Below are 16,304 nucleotides of genomic sequence, written 5' to 3'. Positions count from 1 at the left end.
CACCGAAGCCCCACCCCCACCACGTTTGGAAGTTAGCGATGAGCCTGCCATGCTAACCGTGGCGACGACCTAAAGGGGCTGAAGACTGGTCGACGCAGGGAATGCCCCTCCCGCTAGAAATGTGCACAAGTTTATTTTTCCGTTTTATTTAACACCAACCCTACCAGTGTCCAACCCCACTGGCCCATGCTCTCACAGGGTGCTGCAGGGAGCCAGTCCTCAAAAAGCAAACCCTAAAAATAAATAGGCAAGGTTCTCCCCCGTGGTCCTGGTGCTGCTAATGACTAGTGGCAGTCGTGATCCGGGTCAGTTCACTAGCAACGAACGCTCCTCCGAGGTGTCCCTGTAGACCGGACAGTGTCATGCCAGGAAAAAGGCAGCAGTTCTCTCTAGCCCCTCCCCTTCCCTCAGCCCCCAATTCCAAACGGGATTCGAACCTGTTGCAACAGCAGATGCTGCAAGCCGAGCCGCTCCCACGGCGGAACTTGCCAGAGGTGGGGCTGTCCTGGCACTGCGCGATGTAGGCCTGGAGCTCGCTCTTCTCCGTGCCTGCACCGTCTGGGTGCTGTGGAGACACCACATGGCTACCATGAATGGGGTCCCATGAGATCTGCCCTCCCCTCTACCTCCTCTCCAGCTATCTGGATGGATCTTCTTGCTCTTCCTCACTGACAAAGTGGGCTCCCACCTCTCGGATCCTGTTATTCCTCATGGTTTGATTCCAGGGAGACCTTCCCCAACTCCTGAATGTGTGCACACCCTGCAAGTGGTCAGTTGGTGCCCTCTCTGTATCCTCAGCTGGAGTGAACATTGTAGCCTTCAGCCAAGTCTGAGCTTTTGCCTCTCCACCTGGTGGAGGAGCCACCATCTCTTGCTCAAGTTCTTTTTGGCTACTAGGCCTTTGCTCCAGCTGTTCCTTCCTCCAGTGCTCCCTCACTTGGACTCCCAACTCGTCATTTTAGAACTTTCTAAGATGACAGAAATGTTTGATATTTTTCTTGAATTTTCTAAGTTCATTTATGCAGCTGTGAACAGATGAGCTGAGACCCTACTGGTATCAGCTGAAATGTTGGATTCTATGCTATTCAATTTGGAAGCTACTAGCCATGTTGGTTCCTGGGCACTTGAAATGTGGATGCTGTGAGTGAGGAACTGAATTTGGAATTGTACTTCATTTTAATTAAAATTTAAATAGTCTTATGTGAGCCTGACCTGTGGTGGCGCAGTGGATAAAATGTCAACCTGGAAATGCTGAGGTCGCCAGTTTGAAACCCTGGGCTTGCTTGATCAAGGCACATATGGGAGTTGATGCTTCCACTCCTCCCCCCTTCTCTCTCTCTGTCTCTCCTCTCTCTCTGTCTCTCCCTCTCCTCTCTAAAATGAATTTAAAAAAAATTAAATAGTCTTATGTGATTAGAAACTAATATTGAATAGTACATTCTAGAAATTTCTTCCTTCCTTCACACCTCTCACAGCCGGTCATCATACGTCTGTTCACCCATCATCCATCTTACCCACTGGCTCTGGGGAAGACCATGTATATTGCCTTGTTTCCTAGATGCCCAGTGCCTAGCACATGGCTTGGTTCATAATAGGCCCTTAGACATGTTGGCTAAAAGAATTCTGTCTACTTACCACCTTCACATTCTGCTCTGATCCCTTCCTCTCCTTTAATCCTGGTAGCCTGCAGGACAACCATGGTTCCCTGGACCCAAACAGCCCTTGCCCAGGCTACCCCACAGGGCAGAGCCAGCTTAGGAGCAGTTTCAGATTCACAGTCTTGGGTTGAACTTGGCTTCAACACTTAGTTGCTGACCTTGGGTAAGTCACTGCAACTACAGCCTGATGTTCCAGTTGGTGAAAGAAGACAAGAGAACCCTACCTGACCAGAGCCCCACCTTGATCAAATAGAGAAGGTGGCAGCTGTGCCCATGACATAATCAGTCCAATCTGTGCCCCCCTAATTCCAAGCTGCCATCTCCTTTGGCTTTGCAGAGTCTCCCACATTCTCTCCCTGGGTCCTTCTCTCCTTGCCCCACTGTGTCCCAAGACCCTACCATGGTGGCCTCCAAAGGACAGAGTCTGGGTTGCAGCTCTGTGTGATATGGGCTGGCCCCATGGGGAGGCAGCCTGGAGGGGGTGTGGCTGACCTTGATGGTGTCATAGGCCCCAGTGATGAGCGCAATGAAGAGGCTCAGCACCATGTAGATGAAGAGGCTGATGAAGGAGTAGAGGTAGAGCTGGGAGAAGAGCCAGACGAGGCTGCTGCGGCCCTGCTGCGCCTGCATTGCCGCGAACGTCACGAACATGTCATCCCCATTGATAAGTGAGAACAGGCACTCCGACACCATGGACAGCGAGCGGAACTGTGGCCAGGAAGTGAGGTTAGTGGGATTGTGGAAACAGTGGGAGCTATGGACCTGGCTAGGGGCTGGACAGAGGCACCAGGGGCCAAAGAGGACAGCAGACAGTGTACCAGTAGTTACACTGGGGTCACCTGGGGGTTGCTGTGTAATGACAATGTCATAGGGTCAAGGCTAAGGTCAGAGAAAACAGTGGCAGACTATCAGCAGTCATGGCATCACCTGGGAGTCACTATGTAATGGTAAGTTCATAGAGTCAAGGCCAGGGTTACTGGGAATCAAAGGGACAGTGGGCAGAATATCAGCAGTTATAGTGGGGTAATTTAGAGGTCATCATGTCAATAAGGTCATAAGGTCAGTACCAAGGTCAGTGGACAAAACCACTGCAGATATACTGGTAAAGTACTGGGTTCACTCGGTGTGGCTAGCTCAGTGATAGATAGCCAGGGGTCTGAGGACTCAGGATGTACACTTGGGGGACAGAAGCTAGGAAACCTCACTTGTGGATCATGAGTACCCCCATGAGCCCTGGCTAGCCCCTACCTTTACATGGTAGGGCCCCAACACAATCCAGCCACAGAAGCAATAGCCCAGGTAGATGACAGCCACACAGCAGCAGAAGCGCATGACACTTGGCAGGGCCACTCGGAGTGTGGCAATGAGGATCTGCAGCAATAAGAACGGCTGAGGAGGGCATGGCCACAACCTGGTGGGCAGTGTGCAGGGGGTAAAGTAGGCAGGGCCTGGCTGAGGGAAAGGCTGGGGAGCTAAGGGTGCCCTGTAACTGGACTCAGCTGGATGGCTATGAAAGAGCAGGCTCATGTGGCCCCTGCTCAAGTTCAGTGACAGGTACATCTGGGGTGGGCAGGCATAGGGTTAAAAAGCTTGTAATGGGTCACCTGTGGGGGCTGGTGATTGCTGCATATGTATAAATTTCAGGGGTGGGAACTGGGGGACATGTGACCCCAACCAGGAGAGAGGGCCCGGCCTGAGCATATAGGCTTACATTGTATTTATGGAAGAAGGTCAGGTAGCGGATGACACCAACCCAGACAAGCAACGTTGAGGTGCCCAGGAGGATGCTGCAGACATCGTAGCTGGCCAAGTTCTAGGGACAGGAGCAGTGTCAACTGCATCTGGCTGGGGAATGTGGCCCCAGGTAGGCATCAGCTGGGGCAGTATGGGCCAGGGTCTGGAAGGGGCTGCCAGGGTTCTCCGGGCAGGGTGTGAGCAGGACCCACCTTGGCTTCGATGCCAATCTTCATGATGGTGCCTGAGATGGTAAGCACATCGCTGGTGACCAGCAGGATATACCAGCCATTGACAAATTCCAGCCGCTCCCACAGGCTGATGGCATGTCCCCGTTGCTGCCACATGAACTCCACAAACTCCTGCAGGAAACAGGTGGCGTGAAGGCCTCTCTAGGCACGGGAACTTCACGCCAACATCAGCCCCAATGGCCCCCAAACTGGGCAAGGCTGGTTTGAGCAATATGATACCAGGGTGACTCTTACATTCTGCAGCAGGAAGCCACGGAGTAGGGAGCGGGCACACAGCAGGAAGGAGAGGGAGCAGGTGAGGATCACTACCACATCAAACAGGAGCCGGAAGCTGTTGTCTCCTGTGGGGAGGGGGCCTTGGTAGAGCTGGGCTGGCCTGGGGCCTTCAGAGACCAGGTCCGGGGCTGGGCCAAGCCAAGTGGACTGCAGGGCTGGTTTGGGCTGGTCAGCAGGCTCATGGATTACTTGAGTCAGAAGCTCCGTCAGTGCTAGTCTGGGGCTTGGAGGATCCCTGGGCAAGTCAAGATCCCTGGATGATGCTGGCTGGGGTTTAGGGATCCCTGGGTCCTTCAGGGCCCCTGGACAGCACTGGTCTGGGGTTTGAGGGCTCACCATGTCCGAAGACACTGGGGTGCTTACACTCCTGGATATGGGCCTGAGTCTCCAGACTGATGGGGATACGCCCGCTGTATGCCTTGTTGTCAAACGTGATCTGTGGTGGGGTACAGAATAAGCCCTGCATCCCTTTTAGACCCACATGATGGATGGGCTGTCTGGCCCCAGCTTCTCCATCACCCCCATGCTGCCACTGTCCAAGGATCCCCAACCCTGGAGCTCAGAAGTCCTGCGGCACCATCCCCTGCTCCCCATCCAAGATCACTGGTGGGTCCATGCTCTCGCCCTACACATTGTGGACTCACCAGGACGCTGAAGGTGTAGCAGTCTGGGATCTCATTATTGATCAGGCTTTGAAGGTTGATGGTCTTCAGCTGGAAGTGGATGGTGACGTTGATCAGCCTGAGGGGAGTGGTCCAGTGAGGGGGAGGGCACTCCACAGATCCCTCCAGCCCTAGAATGCCAACACTCATGCCCCATGCTGACTCTGCAGCTGGCAGAGGGAAGTGCTCACTCAGCAGGCACCAGCCTGGCCCCCTGCCCCGACCTTCAGGGAAGTGGCTGCCAGAAGGCCCCTGAGGACACCTGGCCCCCTGACCCCCTAACCCTCTGCCTAGCCCTGGGGGGGCCCCTCCATAGGGCAGTACTTGTGGAATTTGAGCGTGAGGTTCTTGTAACTGGCGCTGCCATCCAAGAGGGGGGGCACAAGGGGTTTCTCGGGGGGGTCCACTCGGATGCAATCTGAGGACACGGAGTCAGGGAAAGGGCTTGAAATGCGATAAGCTCAGACAGTTCTCCCAGAGTCCCTGACCGACCCCTTCCCTGATTTACTTTGTACTTGAACATGTTTGTTTCTCCCCCCACTCTGCCCAGTGTCTCCCCAGGATACAGCCCGATCTGTCTATTCCCTGTACACACTCTAGGATCTGGAGCCTTGTAGGCCCCCAAATGTTTATAGTTAATTTTTACTTTTTGACTTTAGAGAGAGAGAGAGAGAGGAGGAAAGAGCGAGAGAGAGGCAGGAACATCGATCTGTTCCTGTATGTGCCCTTACCGGAGACTGAACCGACAACCCCTCTAACCAAGCTATCCAGCCACAGCCATAAAATTATTAATACTCAAGACAACCCCATCTCCTGGAAAAGTGAAGGTAGAGATGGGATTTTAATCACAGCAGCTTGGGGCCCCCAACAGCTCAGCCCTGCCCTGTCCACTCACCAGTGACAACCATTGGATCGATGTCAAAGGTGTCATTGGCTGGGTCCACATGGCCGCGGTGGTAGTACCGCTGGCAAAGGGCCAGGGCTGAGCCATTGGCCCAGGGGCCGCCCCCACCTTGCACATATGCATAGTGGCCCAGCGACACATCAGGGAGCATCAGGTACTGTGGGCAGAGAAGGGGAGGGCCCATCAGCCCTGTCCACTTCTCCCCCCGCCACCTGCCCACCTGTCCCTGGCTACCCGCACCTGGTCCACAGCGTAGAAGATAGCCTGGTAGAGCTGCTTGCGTGTATAGGCTGCAAAAGTGTCATCTGCCCCATCAGAATAGCCCAGAAGGAAGAGGTGGCGAAAGGCAATAGTGTTCTCCTCTCGGAACGTCACTGCCAACTGGTTGCTGAGCCCGAACAGGATGAGCTGGCAGGAGGGACAGGGTTGACACTACTGGGATGGGGCTTCCCTTGGTGTATGAATGGAAGAAGAGGAAAGAGAGGGCCTACTCCATGAAGGCACCCATCCCCATTTTCCATGTCCCCCATTCGTCCCAATGCATAGCACCCAATGGCACTTATATATCTCAGGGTAGCAACTAATGTTCATGAAATGTTTGTCGGATGCCAACTTCCATGCTAAACCCAAACCTACAGGGTAGTACCACCTTGCTGGGTCCCTTTACCAAGGGGAAATTAGAAGTATAGTTACATACCCAAAGTCACAGCTCCCTAGGATAGAGGTAGGGTCTGATTCATCTTGGTACCACTAGACCCCAGCACAGGGCCTGGCAAAGGAAGGGGGACCACTATCTGTTTAGCTGCTGCGTCAGTTCTCTTTGAAAGTCAACAAGTGCCAGCAAATCCCAATGTTTGGCTGCTATGTAACTTTGGACAAGTTCCTTAACCTCTCTGAGCCTCAGCTCCCTCATCTATAAAATGGCAGCAATAGCAGTTGTCAGGACCTTGGAGGCTCATATACAGAACTCAGAGGATTTCTGATTTGTTACTGTCATGGTCATTGTTATTGTCATTATGCTGCTGCAGGGTCAAGATAAGGTTCTGACTTCCAGACTCTCTTTCAAGGAGAACAGAGGCCACAGGCAGCATTCTGCCAGGGCTCCTGCGGGTCTCACCTGCACAGTAACCACCAAGATCTTAACCACTTGCAGCATCAGCTTAAAGGGCTTGCGGCCCTTGGCCCGAAACTTGTCACAGGGACTCATGAAGAAGTACTTGAGACGGCGGCGGAGATCTTCCTCTTCCAGAGGGGTTGAAGGGGCCAGTGGAGTCCCCGTCTGGGTTCCATAGCCGAGGCTGGCAGTTAGGAGGTGCTCAGCCTCTGTGGAAATGGGAGAGAGCAGTAGGAATTGGGCCCAGGCAGGCCCATCTCCCAACAGGGAGGCAAGATTCCATGTTCTAGTCAAGAAAGAATTCTCAGATCTAAGAAAATCTGAAAACCTGCAACATTTTATGGATATATGTATGTAGCAGTGCTGCTCAGAGGTTGCAAATTCAGGTTTGGGACTCAAAAGGGCCTGAGTTGATTCCTGACCTTGATGTTCACCATCTTGGACAGGACACCCAGCCTCTCTAAGCCTCAGTTTCTCATCTGCAAAATAGGGCACAGCATCTCTCACAGGAAACTAAAGATTTTATACTTACAAAATATTTATCATGCCCTGGCCAAATAACTCAGGTGGTTAGAGCATCAGCCCAAACCGCAGAGGTTGCTGGTTTGATCCCCGGTCAGGGCACATAGAGGAACAGACTGATGTTCCTGTCTTTCTCTACCACCCCCTTTTTCTCTCATTAAAATCAATAAATAAAAACAATTTCCTTTTAAAGTATTTATCACAGGGGCTGGTATGTGGTAAGAATGTCAGGACATTCTATCATTATTCCTGTTGTTGATTTGTGGGGAGAAAATAAAATGCTTCCACTGGCACTGAAGTCTCCTGGGCCCATCCCAACTCCAGCATCCTAGGTGTGAACGTGGAACTCTACTACATTCCAGTATTTTTTGGACAAACCTTTCCCACTCATGATCTTGCCTATTCAGCTGCTACTCTGACAAACCACAGGCCTGGAGAGGGGAAGATCAACAATTAACGGTAATAAGGGAATGCATTTGCCAAAGACGCACTGTGCATCAGCGGATGTTATTGCAGCACTGCCAGGGGTCCCCAAACTTTTTACACAGGGGGCCAGTTCACTGTCCTGCAGACTGTTGGAGGGCCGCCACATACAGTGCTCCTCTCACTGACCACCAATGAAAGAGGTACCCCTTCTGGAAGTGCGGCAGGGGGCCGGATAAATGGCCTCAGGGGGCTGCATGCGGCCTGCAGGCCGTAGTTTGGGGACCCCTGTATGAGCTAATATGGCATCTTCATGAAGATTACCAGCTCTTGGAAATTACACAGCACTAGGACCTAATCCCAGACCTGCCACTTCCTGGTTAGGGGAACCCCAAGGCAACTATCTAAGTCTCAGTCTCTTCATCTGAAAAGTGGGAAACAACAACAACAAAAGTCTTCCCTGAGGCTGAAACTCTGAAAAATGTTTCCAGAATGAAGTGAGAGAAGCAGTTCAGCCCCAGTCTCAATAATTCTTCAGGAAACAGAGGCCTGCCTCTCTCTCTCTCTCTCTCTCTGTTTTTAAGAGAGAGGAGTGGAGATAGACTCCAGAACGTGCCAGGATCCACCTAGCAACCTCCGTCTGGAGCCAATGCTTGAATCAACCAAGTCACCTCAGCTCCCAGGCCCAACACTCAAACCAATCGAGCCACTGGCTGCCAGTAGGGAGGGAAGAGAGAGAAGGGGGAGAGGGAGGAGGAGAGAAGCAGATAGTTGCTTCTCATGTGTGCTCTGACCAGGAATCAAACCTGGGATGTCCGCACGCTGGGTCAACACTCTATCCACTGAGCCAACCGGCCAGGGCCAACGGTGGCTATTCTAAGCACGGCATATTCCTTTCAATCCTGACCAGTCTAAGAGGAAGGTCCAAGGTTTCAGCAACTGCTGAGGTCATAGCTGATAACAGCAGCCCAGAACTGTCCCTGACACATCCCCACCACCCACCACCAACACTGGGAGAACCCAGCTTCTTTCCAGGGCCTGGCTGGTCCTGCCTGGCATTGCCACCAAGATGATTGTGGGCACTTTCAGAACCTGTTTTACAGGGAGGGCCAACTCCTGATTGGTCCCTTTGGAGTTGGATGCTTTTGTGGTTGTTTACAAGAGAGCTGATGGAAGCCAGAGGGTGTGCTTGCCTCTCTAGGAACTATCGTAGCTAACCCACCTCAGACCCTACCAGGTGAGACACCTTTCAGGTCTCTCCAACTAGTTCAAGAAGGGAAGACCAACACAAAGGGTCTTCCTCCAGGCTCGCCCATGAGAGGTAGAGAGTGAAGATGCTGGAGGCTGGGCCCTCAACACCTAAGTTCAAGAATGTTGAGCTTCCATGGGTTTGGAGATATGATATCGAGTTAGGCGCTTAGGCTCAGAGCGGCAATCCTCCCAGTCCTCGGCTTGATTTTAGAGAAGCTAAGCATTTACCTCCTGGATTGGGGAAGGAAATCCTGGGAGTCTCGAAGCTGGTGCCCGCTGAGTTCCAGCAAAGCTGAGTAATCGCAACCTAGGCTCACAATGGGAACCTCGCTGCCCCGAGTCGGAGAAGCTGGCGGCCCGGCCTCTAAGTTTAGGAACACTGAGCACAGCCTGAGTCCAGGAAGGACAGTCGGCAGTCCAGCCACTCCGAGGCCAGACAACCTGCCAACCCACCGCCCGGGTTTTAAGGGCCTTTTGCCCACATCTGCACCGCGGGAAAGCTGAAGTCAGCACCGGGTTCTGCAAAGGTAAACAGGGTAATCCCCCGTACCAGGTCGGGCAGCCTGGACGCCCGCCTGCGGCCCGCAACCTCACCTGAGCCACACCGGCCCACGGGCGCTGCCATACCCGGACGGAGACCGCCGGCCGCCGTCCGGCCGGCGCGGCGGAACAGCCCGGGTACCAGCGCCCGCTGCTGTCACTGCGGCCTTCTCCCCTGGCGGTGCCTCTTCAAACCCTCGTGCGTCAGCTGACTCGCGCCGGGGTCACGTGCCCAAGGCGCACTTAGAGGCACGTGACCGGATCCGGTCCGTCCCCAGCGCCACGACACCTGCCAGAACAGCGTGCATGCGCGCCTCCGCGGACGACTTGCCGGCCACCGGCAGTCGCGAGGCCCTAGCGCCGGCTGACAAAGCAAGCTGCTGGGGGAATGGGTTGGCTCTGAGTGTGCCAACGTAGGACTGGCTTCCTATCATACTTATGTCCAATACCAACCTCTTGGTTTCCATGTCCGCGATGTCCGGTGATGACCCTACATCCTTTTAAGGGTTGTTCCCTCCATCCTCATAAATTCCTGGGTTATTCTCAACCCCTTCCTCCTTGGCTGCTCTCCTATGACTTAACAGCAAATCCTATTTTCTCATTATACCCCAAATAGGATTACTTATTCCCACGTTCATGGCTCTCAGCCCAGAGTTCTCCACTGTTTCTTGCCTGGTTCACTGCAGCAACCTCCTCTCTGATCTTAGACTTCCACTCCTGACCCCTCTCCCATTACTATCTATCCAGCAGCCAGAAGCATCTTCATAGAATAATTCCTATCAGTCCTCTGCTAGAACCTGCTGGTGAATCCCCATTTCTCTGGGATGACAAGCTCCCCACTGAAATCTACCAGAGCCTCTGGTCCTCTCCCACCTCCTCCCCTAGCTTATCTCTCAGTGGCCCCAAGGCCTTTGTGCACTCTTGGCTTGGAGCATGATGGTTAAGAACACAGGCTCTGGAAGGCAGCCAGTTCAGTTTTAAATCTCTATGCTGCCATCTGCCACTTCTCTTCCAAAGTCTCTTAAACTACGTGCCTCGGTTTCATCATCTGCAAAATGGGGGTGCTCAATAATAGTTGCTTATTTCATGAAGCTGTTAAAAAATTAAATAAGGAAATGCAAAAACAGTACAAGGTTGGACAAAAAGTGCTGGTGATTAATTACTTGTTACTGAGATTTTAGTCCTACCTCAGAAAAGCTGTCCCTGACCTAAATCAGAAGTCTTGTATACTTCTAGAATGTACCAGACCCTGTAACTACTTTTTAATATTTCCAAATTTGGCATCTGTGAGCTCTCAACAAATATTTAATGCATACATGAGCAACTTCCTTTGTCCAATAGTATACCTATAATGTGGATTTTGAAGGGCAAGGAGTAAGTTAGGGGAACAGACGGGGCAGGACTGCCTACATGGCTTCACATCAGCCTCATTATCAGCCCACTAATTTCAACGTGCCATAGATCTCACCATTCAATTAAACTAAAGGGAAGGGATGCTCAGACTACCTGTAGGGTAAGTCTGCTCCTGACTAAGGTCTGGGGGAGCAAAGTGGTGATTGCTGGAATGGGGGAAGCTGGGAAGCCTGGAGGATATCAGGAGCAAGCCAGAACATTGGTGTTCTGGATGTATGACTAGCCTAAGCCACACCTTCCCATTTCCCGAGGAGCTTTGCATTAGGGAAAAAAGAGAAACAGAACCAGAAGGCAGTGGGAGGATTTTACTAACTGTACAACACACAACTTCCCAGGGCTCTGTGGGTGCCGGCATCCCCTTCAGCCATCGGACCCCAGCAATGCCCCGTGTTTCTGCACCCATTCGGGGCTTTCACAGGTGGGGAGGGTTGAACTGTCATGGGTGGGGGAGCTGGGGTCAGAGAGGGGCTCAAGGTTGGGGTTGAGGCTGGGTACAGGATCTGGGTCTGAGCTATGATCAGATCTGTGGTCAGGACTGGCCACAGACTCAGGATTGGCATTGTGACCAGGTTTAGGGTCAGAAGACTTGACAGGATCAGGGGTGGGGGTAGATCCAGAGCCAGGGCTAGGGCCAGGTTTGGGACTGAGATTGGGAAGGGAGCCCAGTACAGAGGCAGGGTCAGGGCCCAGGCCAGAGCCAAGCACAGAGACAGCATCAGGAGCTAGGAGGGAAACCTGCCCAGGCCGTAGCACTGAAGCAGGGCTAAGGCCCAGGCCAGCAGCAGCGGCTGTAGCTGCTGCAGCTGCAGCAGCAGCTGCTGCACCCTCATGTACCCGCTTGTGCTTGGTGAGGCTGGAGGCTTGGCCGAAGGCCTTGCCACAGAGCTGGCAGCGGTAGGGGCGCTCTCCGGAATGCACGTGCAGGTGCTGCAGCAGCGCCGAGCTCTGCCCGAAGGCCTTGGAGCAGTGGGGACAGGCATAGGGCCGCTCGCCAGTATGGATGCGCAGGTGATGCTGCAAGTTGGAGCTCTGGCCAAAGGCTTTGCCGCAGTGGGGACAGCGGTAGGGGCGCTCAGCTGTGTGAGTGCGCTGGTGCTGCAGCAGTGCCGAGCTCTGCCCAAAGGCCTTGCCGCACTGCGGACATGGGTAGGGCCTCTCACCCGTGTGTGTGCGTAGGTGCTTCAGCAGTGCTGAGCCCTGCCCAAAGCCCTTGGCACACACTGGGCACTTGTGCGGCCTTGGGCCACCATGTGTGCGCAGGTGCTGAGCCAGCAGTGAGCCATGCCCGAAGGCCTTGCCACACACAGGGCAATGGTGGGGCTTCTCACCGCTGTGGCTACTGCGGTGCTTTAGCAGTGTGGAGCGCCAGCCGAAGGCCTTGCCACACGCCGCACATTGGTAGGGCCGTGCACCTGTGTGAATGCCACGGTGCTGGGCCAGCGTGGCGCCATGGCTGAAGGACTTGCCACAGTCCGAGCAGCGGTAGGGCTTCTCACCACTGTGGGTGCGGCGGTGCTGGCTCAGCCCTGAACTGCGGCGAAAGGCTCGCCCACAATCCGGGCAGGAGAAAGGCCGAGGTGGGCTGGCAGGTGCAGGGAGCATCTGTGGGCTGGTGGCCAGGCCTTCCGGGGTGGCAGTGAGGCTAGATGAGAGGGGGTCCAGGTCTGGGGCATCCGAGGGGCTGAATGTGTCGCTGTTAGGGTCAAGAACCAGGGGAACAGGGCCAATGACGTCTGGATCAAGATCAAAACTCGAAGACATGGGGTCTAGATCTTGGGGATTCATGGTACGGATCCCCAAGATGGAGCTTGGGACTTCCTCATTGGGGTCCAGATCATGGGAGATAGGCTCCAGTTCTTCACAGCTGGGATCCACATCTTCAGAGACAGTATTGAGGTCTTCCAGGTCAGGCTCTGGGACTTTAGAAATTGCATTCAGCTTTTCAGAATTGGGGTCCATGCCTTCTGAATCTGAGTCAAGCTCTTCACAAGTGGGTGCTGGGCCTTTGTGGCCTGGGTTCCTGACGAGGACTGAGCGCCGCATCCCAGGTGTGGAAGTGCTAGATGCTTCTAGGGCAGGATCTGCAGGGCAAGGACAGGGTGGGCAGAAATAGGTTCTGGGGAGCAGAGGGGCTCTTTTGGAGCCTGGGCAGGGATGAGAAAAGTGGCCAAGCTGTGCCCCAGAACCCACTTCTGAACATACACACGGATCCTTCTCTTGTCTCAGACCATAGTGAGACTTAAGAGTTGCCCTAGCCAAGGCGGAAAGAGAGACCCTGGTGGGACTTGGGGGGGCCCTCCCTTCTTAACCTCACACCTGGATGGAAGTCATGGGATCTGGCACTAGAGGTCTCTAGTGCCCAACTCCATGGCTCTGCCCCTCTCTCCATCCTGGACTCCTCCTCTTGTGGGAAGCTTGGGTCCTGTGGAGAGAGAATCCGAGGTTTCTACCTTTTGTGGGGAAGAGGGTGTGTGTCAGGGTTCTTGTGCTTGTTTGTAAGTCCATGGTCTGAATTCCTGTCCCATAGTCAGGGGTGGCATATTTGGGAGTTCCTAGTGGGGGGGGGACAACTCTGACTCAATGCCTAGAGAGAAAGCATCTTGAACTTAGAATCCTATATTTGGGGGATGAGGATGGGGGACAAACCACATCTGGTGGTGCTCTTGGGTCCCTGGGGAGCACGCATTCCTAGCTTGCTTCCTGGGGAAAAGACCACCTGAATGCCAGGCCTCACAATTCTGGGGTGAGAGTAAGTATCAAAACACCTGTGTTGCCCTGGCCGGTTGGCTCAGCGGTAGAGCGTCGGCCTAGCGTGCGGAGGACCCGGGTTCAATTCCCGGCCAGGGCACACAGGAGAAGCGCCCATTTGCTTCTCCACCCCTCCGCCGCGCTTTCCTCTCTGTCTCTCTCTTCCCCTCCCGCAGCCAAGGCTCCATTGGAGCAAAGATGGCCCGGGCGCTGGGGATGGCTCTGTGGCCTCTGCCCCAGGCGCTAGAGTGGCTCTGGTCGCAACATGGCGACGCCCAGGATGGGCAGAGCATCGCCCCCTGGTGGGCAGAGCGTTGCCCCTGGTGGGCGTACCGGGTGGATCCCGGTCGGGCGCATGCGGGAGTCTGTCTGACTGTCTCTCCCTGTTTCCAGCTTCAGAAAAATGAAAAACAAACAAACAAACAAAAAAACACCTGTGTTCCCCAAGTGCCAGTTTCTAAAGCTAGAGTGGGAGGTGGGGAATAATATGTAGGATTCGTGTAGGGGAGAAGGAAGAATCTCCTGGAGGAAAGATTCCATAGCCAGACAGTAGTCAGTATAACTGTTGCCCAGTTGGACAGAAGATCCTGAATTCTAACCTCTAGCTGGGGGCTGGGCAGAAATAATACCTGGGGCCCCTCTTGAATAACTGGGGCACCCCTGAGCCAACTCCTAAGAAGGGGAAATCCCTGAGTGACTGACCCTATGGCTGGGGTATAGAGATATGTATCAGGACACTTGTGGCCCCTCCTGGAGGAAAGATCCTGAATTCCATGCTGAAGGTAGGAAAGGGGGTAGGAGTGTGGAGAAACAATAGCTGGGACCCCTTCTAGGGAGCAGGGGGAGCTGGGGATTACCTGATGGGAGGTGATGCCTCAAGCTACCCAACCCATGGCCAGGCATTGGGTAAACAAATAGATCTGTTCCTGGGGGACAGGGGACCTCTCCTGGGGAGGGAGACATTCTGGGTCACAACCCATAGCTGGGAGTGGGCAAATAGAGGGGGCTAAGCTCCTAAGTCACCTCCTATACCCAGAACCTCAGGTTGGAGAGGGTGGAGAAACAATGCCTGGGTCCCGTACGGAGTTCCTGGATCACCTCCTGGAGAAGGGCTTCCAGAACTCGGACCCCCAACGCTGCAGAGTGAGAGAAACAATAACAAGGGTCTTAGGGGAGAGAGGGAAGCCCAGGATCCCCCTCTTGACAAAGGGCCTCTTGAACTCCGAAACCCAGGCTCAGGGTGAGAAGAACAATGCATAGGGGTAGAGGGTTTGGATCGTCTCTAAAAGCGGCAGGGGCATCCTGAACTCCCGACCACACAGCCAAGGCGTGCCCCCCACCCTTCCCTATCTAAGGCGCCAGCTCGTGGCGGGCCTTCCTCGGGGCCATAGCAGCGGACTGGGCGCGCTAGGCCCGCGGGGTGTTTGGCTCCTCGCGTCACGCCACGACCCCACTCTCCCCGGCGCCGGCAGGCAGCGCGCGGAGCCAGGGGCGCACTGAGGTCGCTCTGGGCCGCGCCCCGCACCGGGGTCCCCCGCCCATCCCCACCCAAGCCCTCGTCTGCCGACCCGCTCGCGGGGACACTCACCCGGCGCCCCTCGCCCCTGCCCGGCCCTCCGCGCCCGCCGGCGCCCCAGGGGCCCGCTGCTAGCCCCCCGCCCGCCAGCCCCGCCGGCGGCCCCCTTGGCCCAGCGGCCCCGCCAGGCGCTCCTGGGGAGCGAGAAGGGCCGGCCGAGGCCGCCAGCGGGAGCTGCTGGGACTTGTAGTTCGCCCGCGCCCGCCGAGGCCTTCGCCATCGCTGCCCCTGACCCCCCCTTCCCCAGCTGCTGGAACCTGCCTTTGTCCCGACCCCGCGCCCCCACCGCGCAGCCGCGCGCTTGTCTGCGCCGCCTTCTGCCGGCCCCTCTCCTCTGCCTCTCTCTCTCTGTCCCTCTTTGTGCACTTCTGTACTTCTGTCCCTGTCCATTTCTCTCTGTCCCTGTCTCTTTCTCCGCCCCTGTGGCTCTCTGCCTCTCTATCTCTATTCCTTTCTCTGTGTCTATATTTCTATGTCTCTGTTTCCATTCCTCTGTCCCTCTGTCTCTGTGCCTCTTTCTGTTTTGCCTCCTGCCCATGTCTCTGACTCTGTCTTTGTTCAAAAAACACCCAACATTGTGTCTCTCAGACTGGCAGTACACAAAAGCATAGTCAAGACTCTGAGAAGCACTTCAATTTACAAACTTCCTTTCTTTTTGTTTCATCTAGAGTTTCCCTTTTAAGGCTCCCCAAGAAAGAGCTGAAAATTCTGTCCCTAAGTGTTTCCCTCTTCCTAACCAGTTGAAGGTCACTTGTTGTTGTCACCCTGTGCCTGACACTCCCTGGAGTGATGATCTCTGGGAGAGACCTGGGTTGAGACTAGAAAGGACTCTGAGCAGACTTGACCTGGAGACAAAGATCCCCAGAAGAGGGAATGAAAAACAGATCTCTGGGGCTTGGGGGTGGAGGGTGAAGGAGGGTATAGGAGGGAAAAATGGTCATGGACTTAGACTTGACTTGGAGTGGTGAACCCACAATACAGTGTACAGAGAAGTGTTGTACAATTGTTTACCTGAAACATGTATAATTTTGTTAACCAGTGTCACCCCAATAAATTCAATAAAAAAGACAAAACCCCAAAACAAAACAGCTCACAGCTGGCAGCTGGGCCATGATGTTCTTCACTGAACATAAACAATGATCATACAAGGCCACTCTGTGACTATGTCTGCACCAAGCCCATGACAAGGACACTTTGCACCACAAACCCTTCCTGAGTAACTGAATGACTGC

At 54.4% G+C, this 16,304-nt stretch overlaps 2 protein-coding genes across 8 annotated transcripts; both read right to left on the bottom strand.

Annotated features, from left to right (window-relative positions):
• Window positions 1–130: 130 nt before the first annotated feature.
• MCOLN1 (mucolipin TRP cation channel 1) lies at window positions 131–9,563 on the bottom strand. 2 transcript variants are annotated; one of them, XM_066278484.1, is made up of 14 exons: window positions 9,390–9,563; window positions 6,603–6,808; window positions 5,726–5,893; window positions 5,477–5,642; window positions 4,906–4,999; window positions 4,564–4,660; window positions 4,256–4,355; window positions 3,878–3,984; window positions 3,605–3,754; window positions 3,370–3,471; window positions 2,907–3,029; window positions 2,151–2,366; window positions 438–565; window positions 131–343 (listed from the first exon to the last, which is right to left on the bottom strand). In XM_066278484.1, the coding sequence occupies exons 1-14, from the start codon at window positions 9,418–9,420 to the stop codon at window positions 307–309; spliced, it is 1,725 nt and encodes a 574-aa protein (XP_066134581.1). In that variant the 5' UTR covers window positions 9,421–9,563; the 3' UTR covers window positions 131–306. The 2 variants fall into 2 exon arrangements, with proteins under 2 accessions (XP_066134581.1, XP_066134582.1); XM_066278485.1 differs by lacking the exons at window positions 131–343; window positions 438–565 and adding an exon at window positions 1,613–1,684.
• A 1,475-nt stretch (window positions 9,564–11,038) lies between these two features.
• Window positions 11,039–15,198, bottom strand: ZNF358 (zinc finger protein 358). Of its 6 annotated transcripts, XM_066278465.1 has the most exons (4): window positions 15,085–15,169; window positions 14,579–14,632; window positions 13,065–13,170; window positions 11,039–12,829 (listed from the first exon to the last, which is right to left on the bottom strand). In XM_066278465.1, the coding sequence occupies exons 3-4, from the start codon at window positions 13,135–13,137 to the stop codon at window positions 11,109–11,111; spliced, it is 1,794 nt and encodes a 597-aa protein (XP_066134562.1). In that variant the 5' UTR covers window positions 13,138–13,170; window positions 14,579–14,632; window positions 15,085–15,169; the 3' UTR covers window positions 11,039–11,108. The 6 variants fall into 6 exon arrangements, with proteins under 6 accessions (XP_066134562.1, XP_066134563.1, XP_066134561.1 ...); XM_066278466.1 differs by lacking the exon at window positions 14,579–14,632 and having other exon boundaries at window positions 15,085–15,198; XM_066278464.1 differs by lacking the exon at window positions 15,085–15,169 and having other exon boundaries at window positions 14,520–14,631.
• Between the last annotated feature and the right edge of the window lie 1,106 nt (window positions 15,199–16,304).

The sequence above is a fragment of the Saccopteryx bilineata genome, chromosome 4, assembly GCF_036850765.1.
Source record: "Saccopteryx bilineata isolate mSacBil1 chromosome 4, mSacBil1_pri_phased_curated, whole genome shotgun sequence".
NCBI lineage: Eukaryota > Metazoa > Chordata > Mammalia > Chiroptera > Emballonuridae > Saccopteryx > Saccopteryx bilineata.
This window is presented reverse-complemented; position numbering and strand designations above follow the sequence as displayed.

Bases quoted from the DNA above. Each gene is read 5' to 3' on its own strand.
- MCOLN1 (XM_066278484.1), bottom strand. From the start codon at position 9,420: ATGGCAGCGCCCGTGGGCCGGTGTGGCTCAG. The intron at 5,894-6,602 runs GTGAGACCCGCA...CCCTCCTGCCAG, and splicing joins TCTTGGTGGTTACTGTGCAG to CTCATCCTGTTCGGGCTCAG. The intron at 4,661-4,905 runs GTACTGCCCTAT...CACTCCCCTCAG, and splicing joins CTCACGCTCAAATTCCACAA to GCTGATCAACGTCACCATCC.
- ZNF358 (XM_066278466.1), bottom strand. From the start codon at position 13,137: ATGGAGAGAGGGGCAGAGCCATGGAGTTGGGCACTAGAGACCTCTAGT. The intron at 12,830-13,064 runs GTGTGAGGTTAA...CTTGCCCTGCAG, and splicing joins ATCCCATGACTTCCATCCAG to ATCCTGCCCTAGAAGCATCT.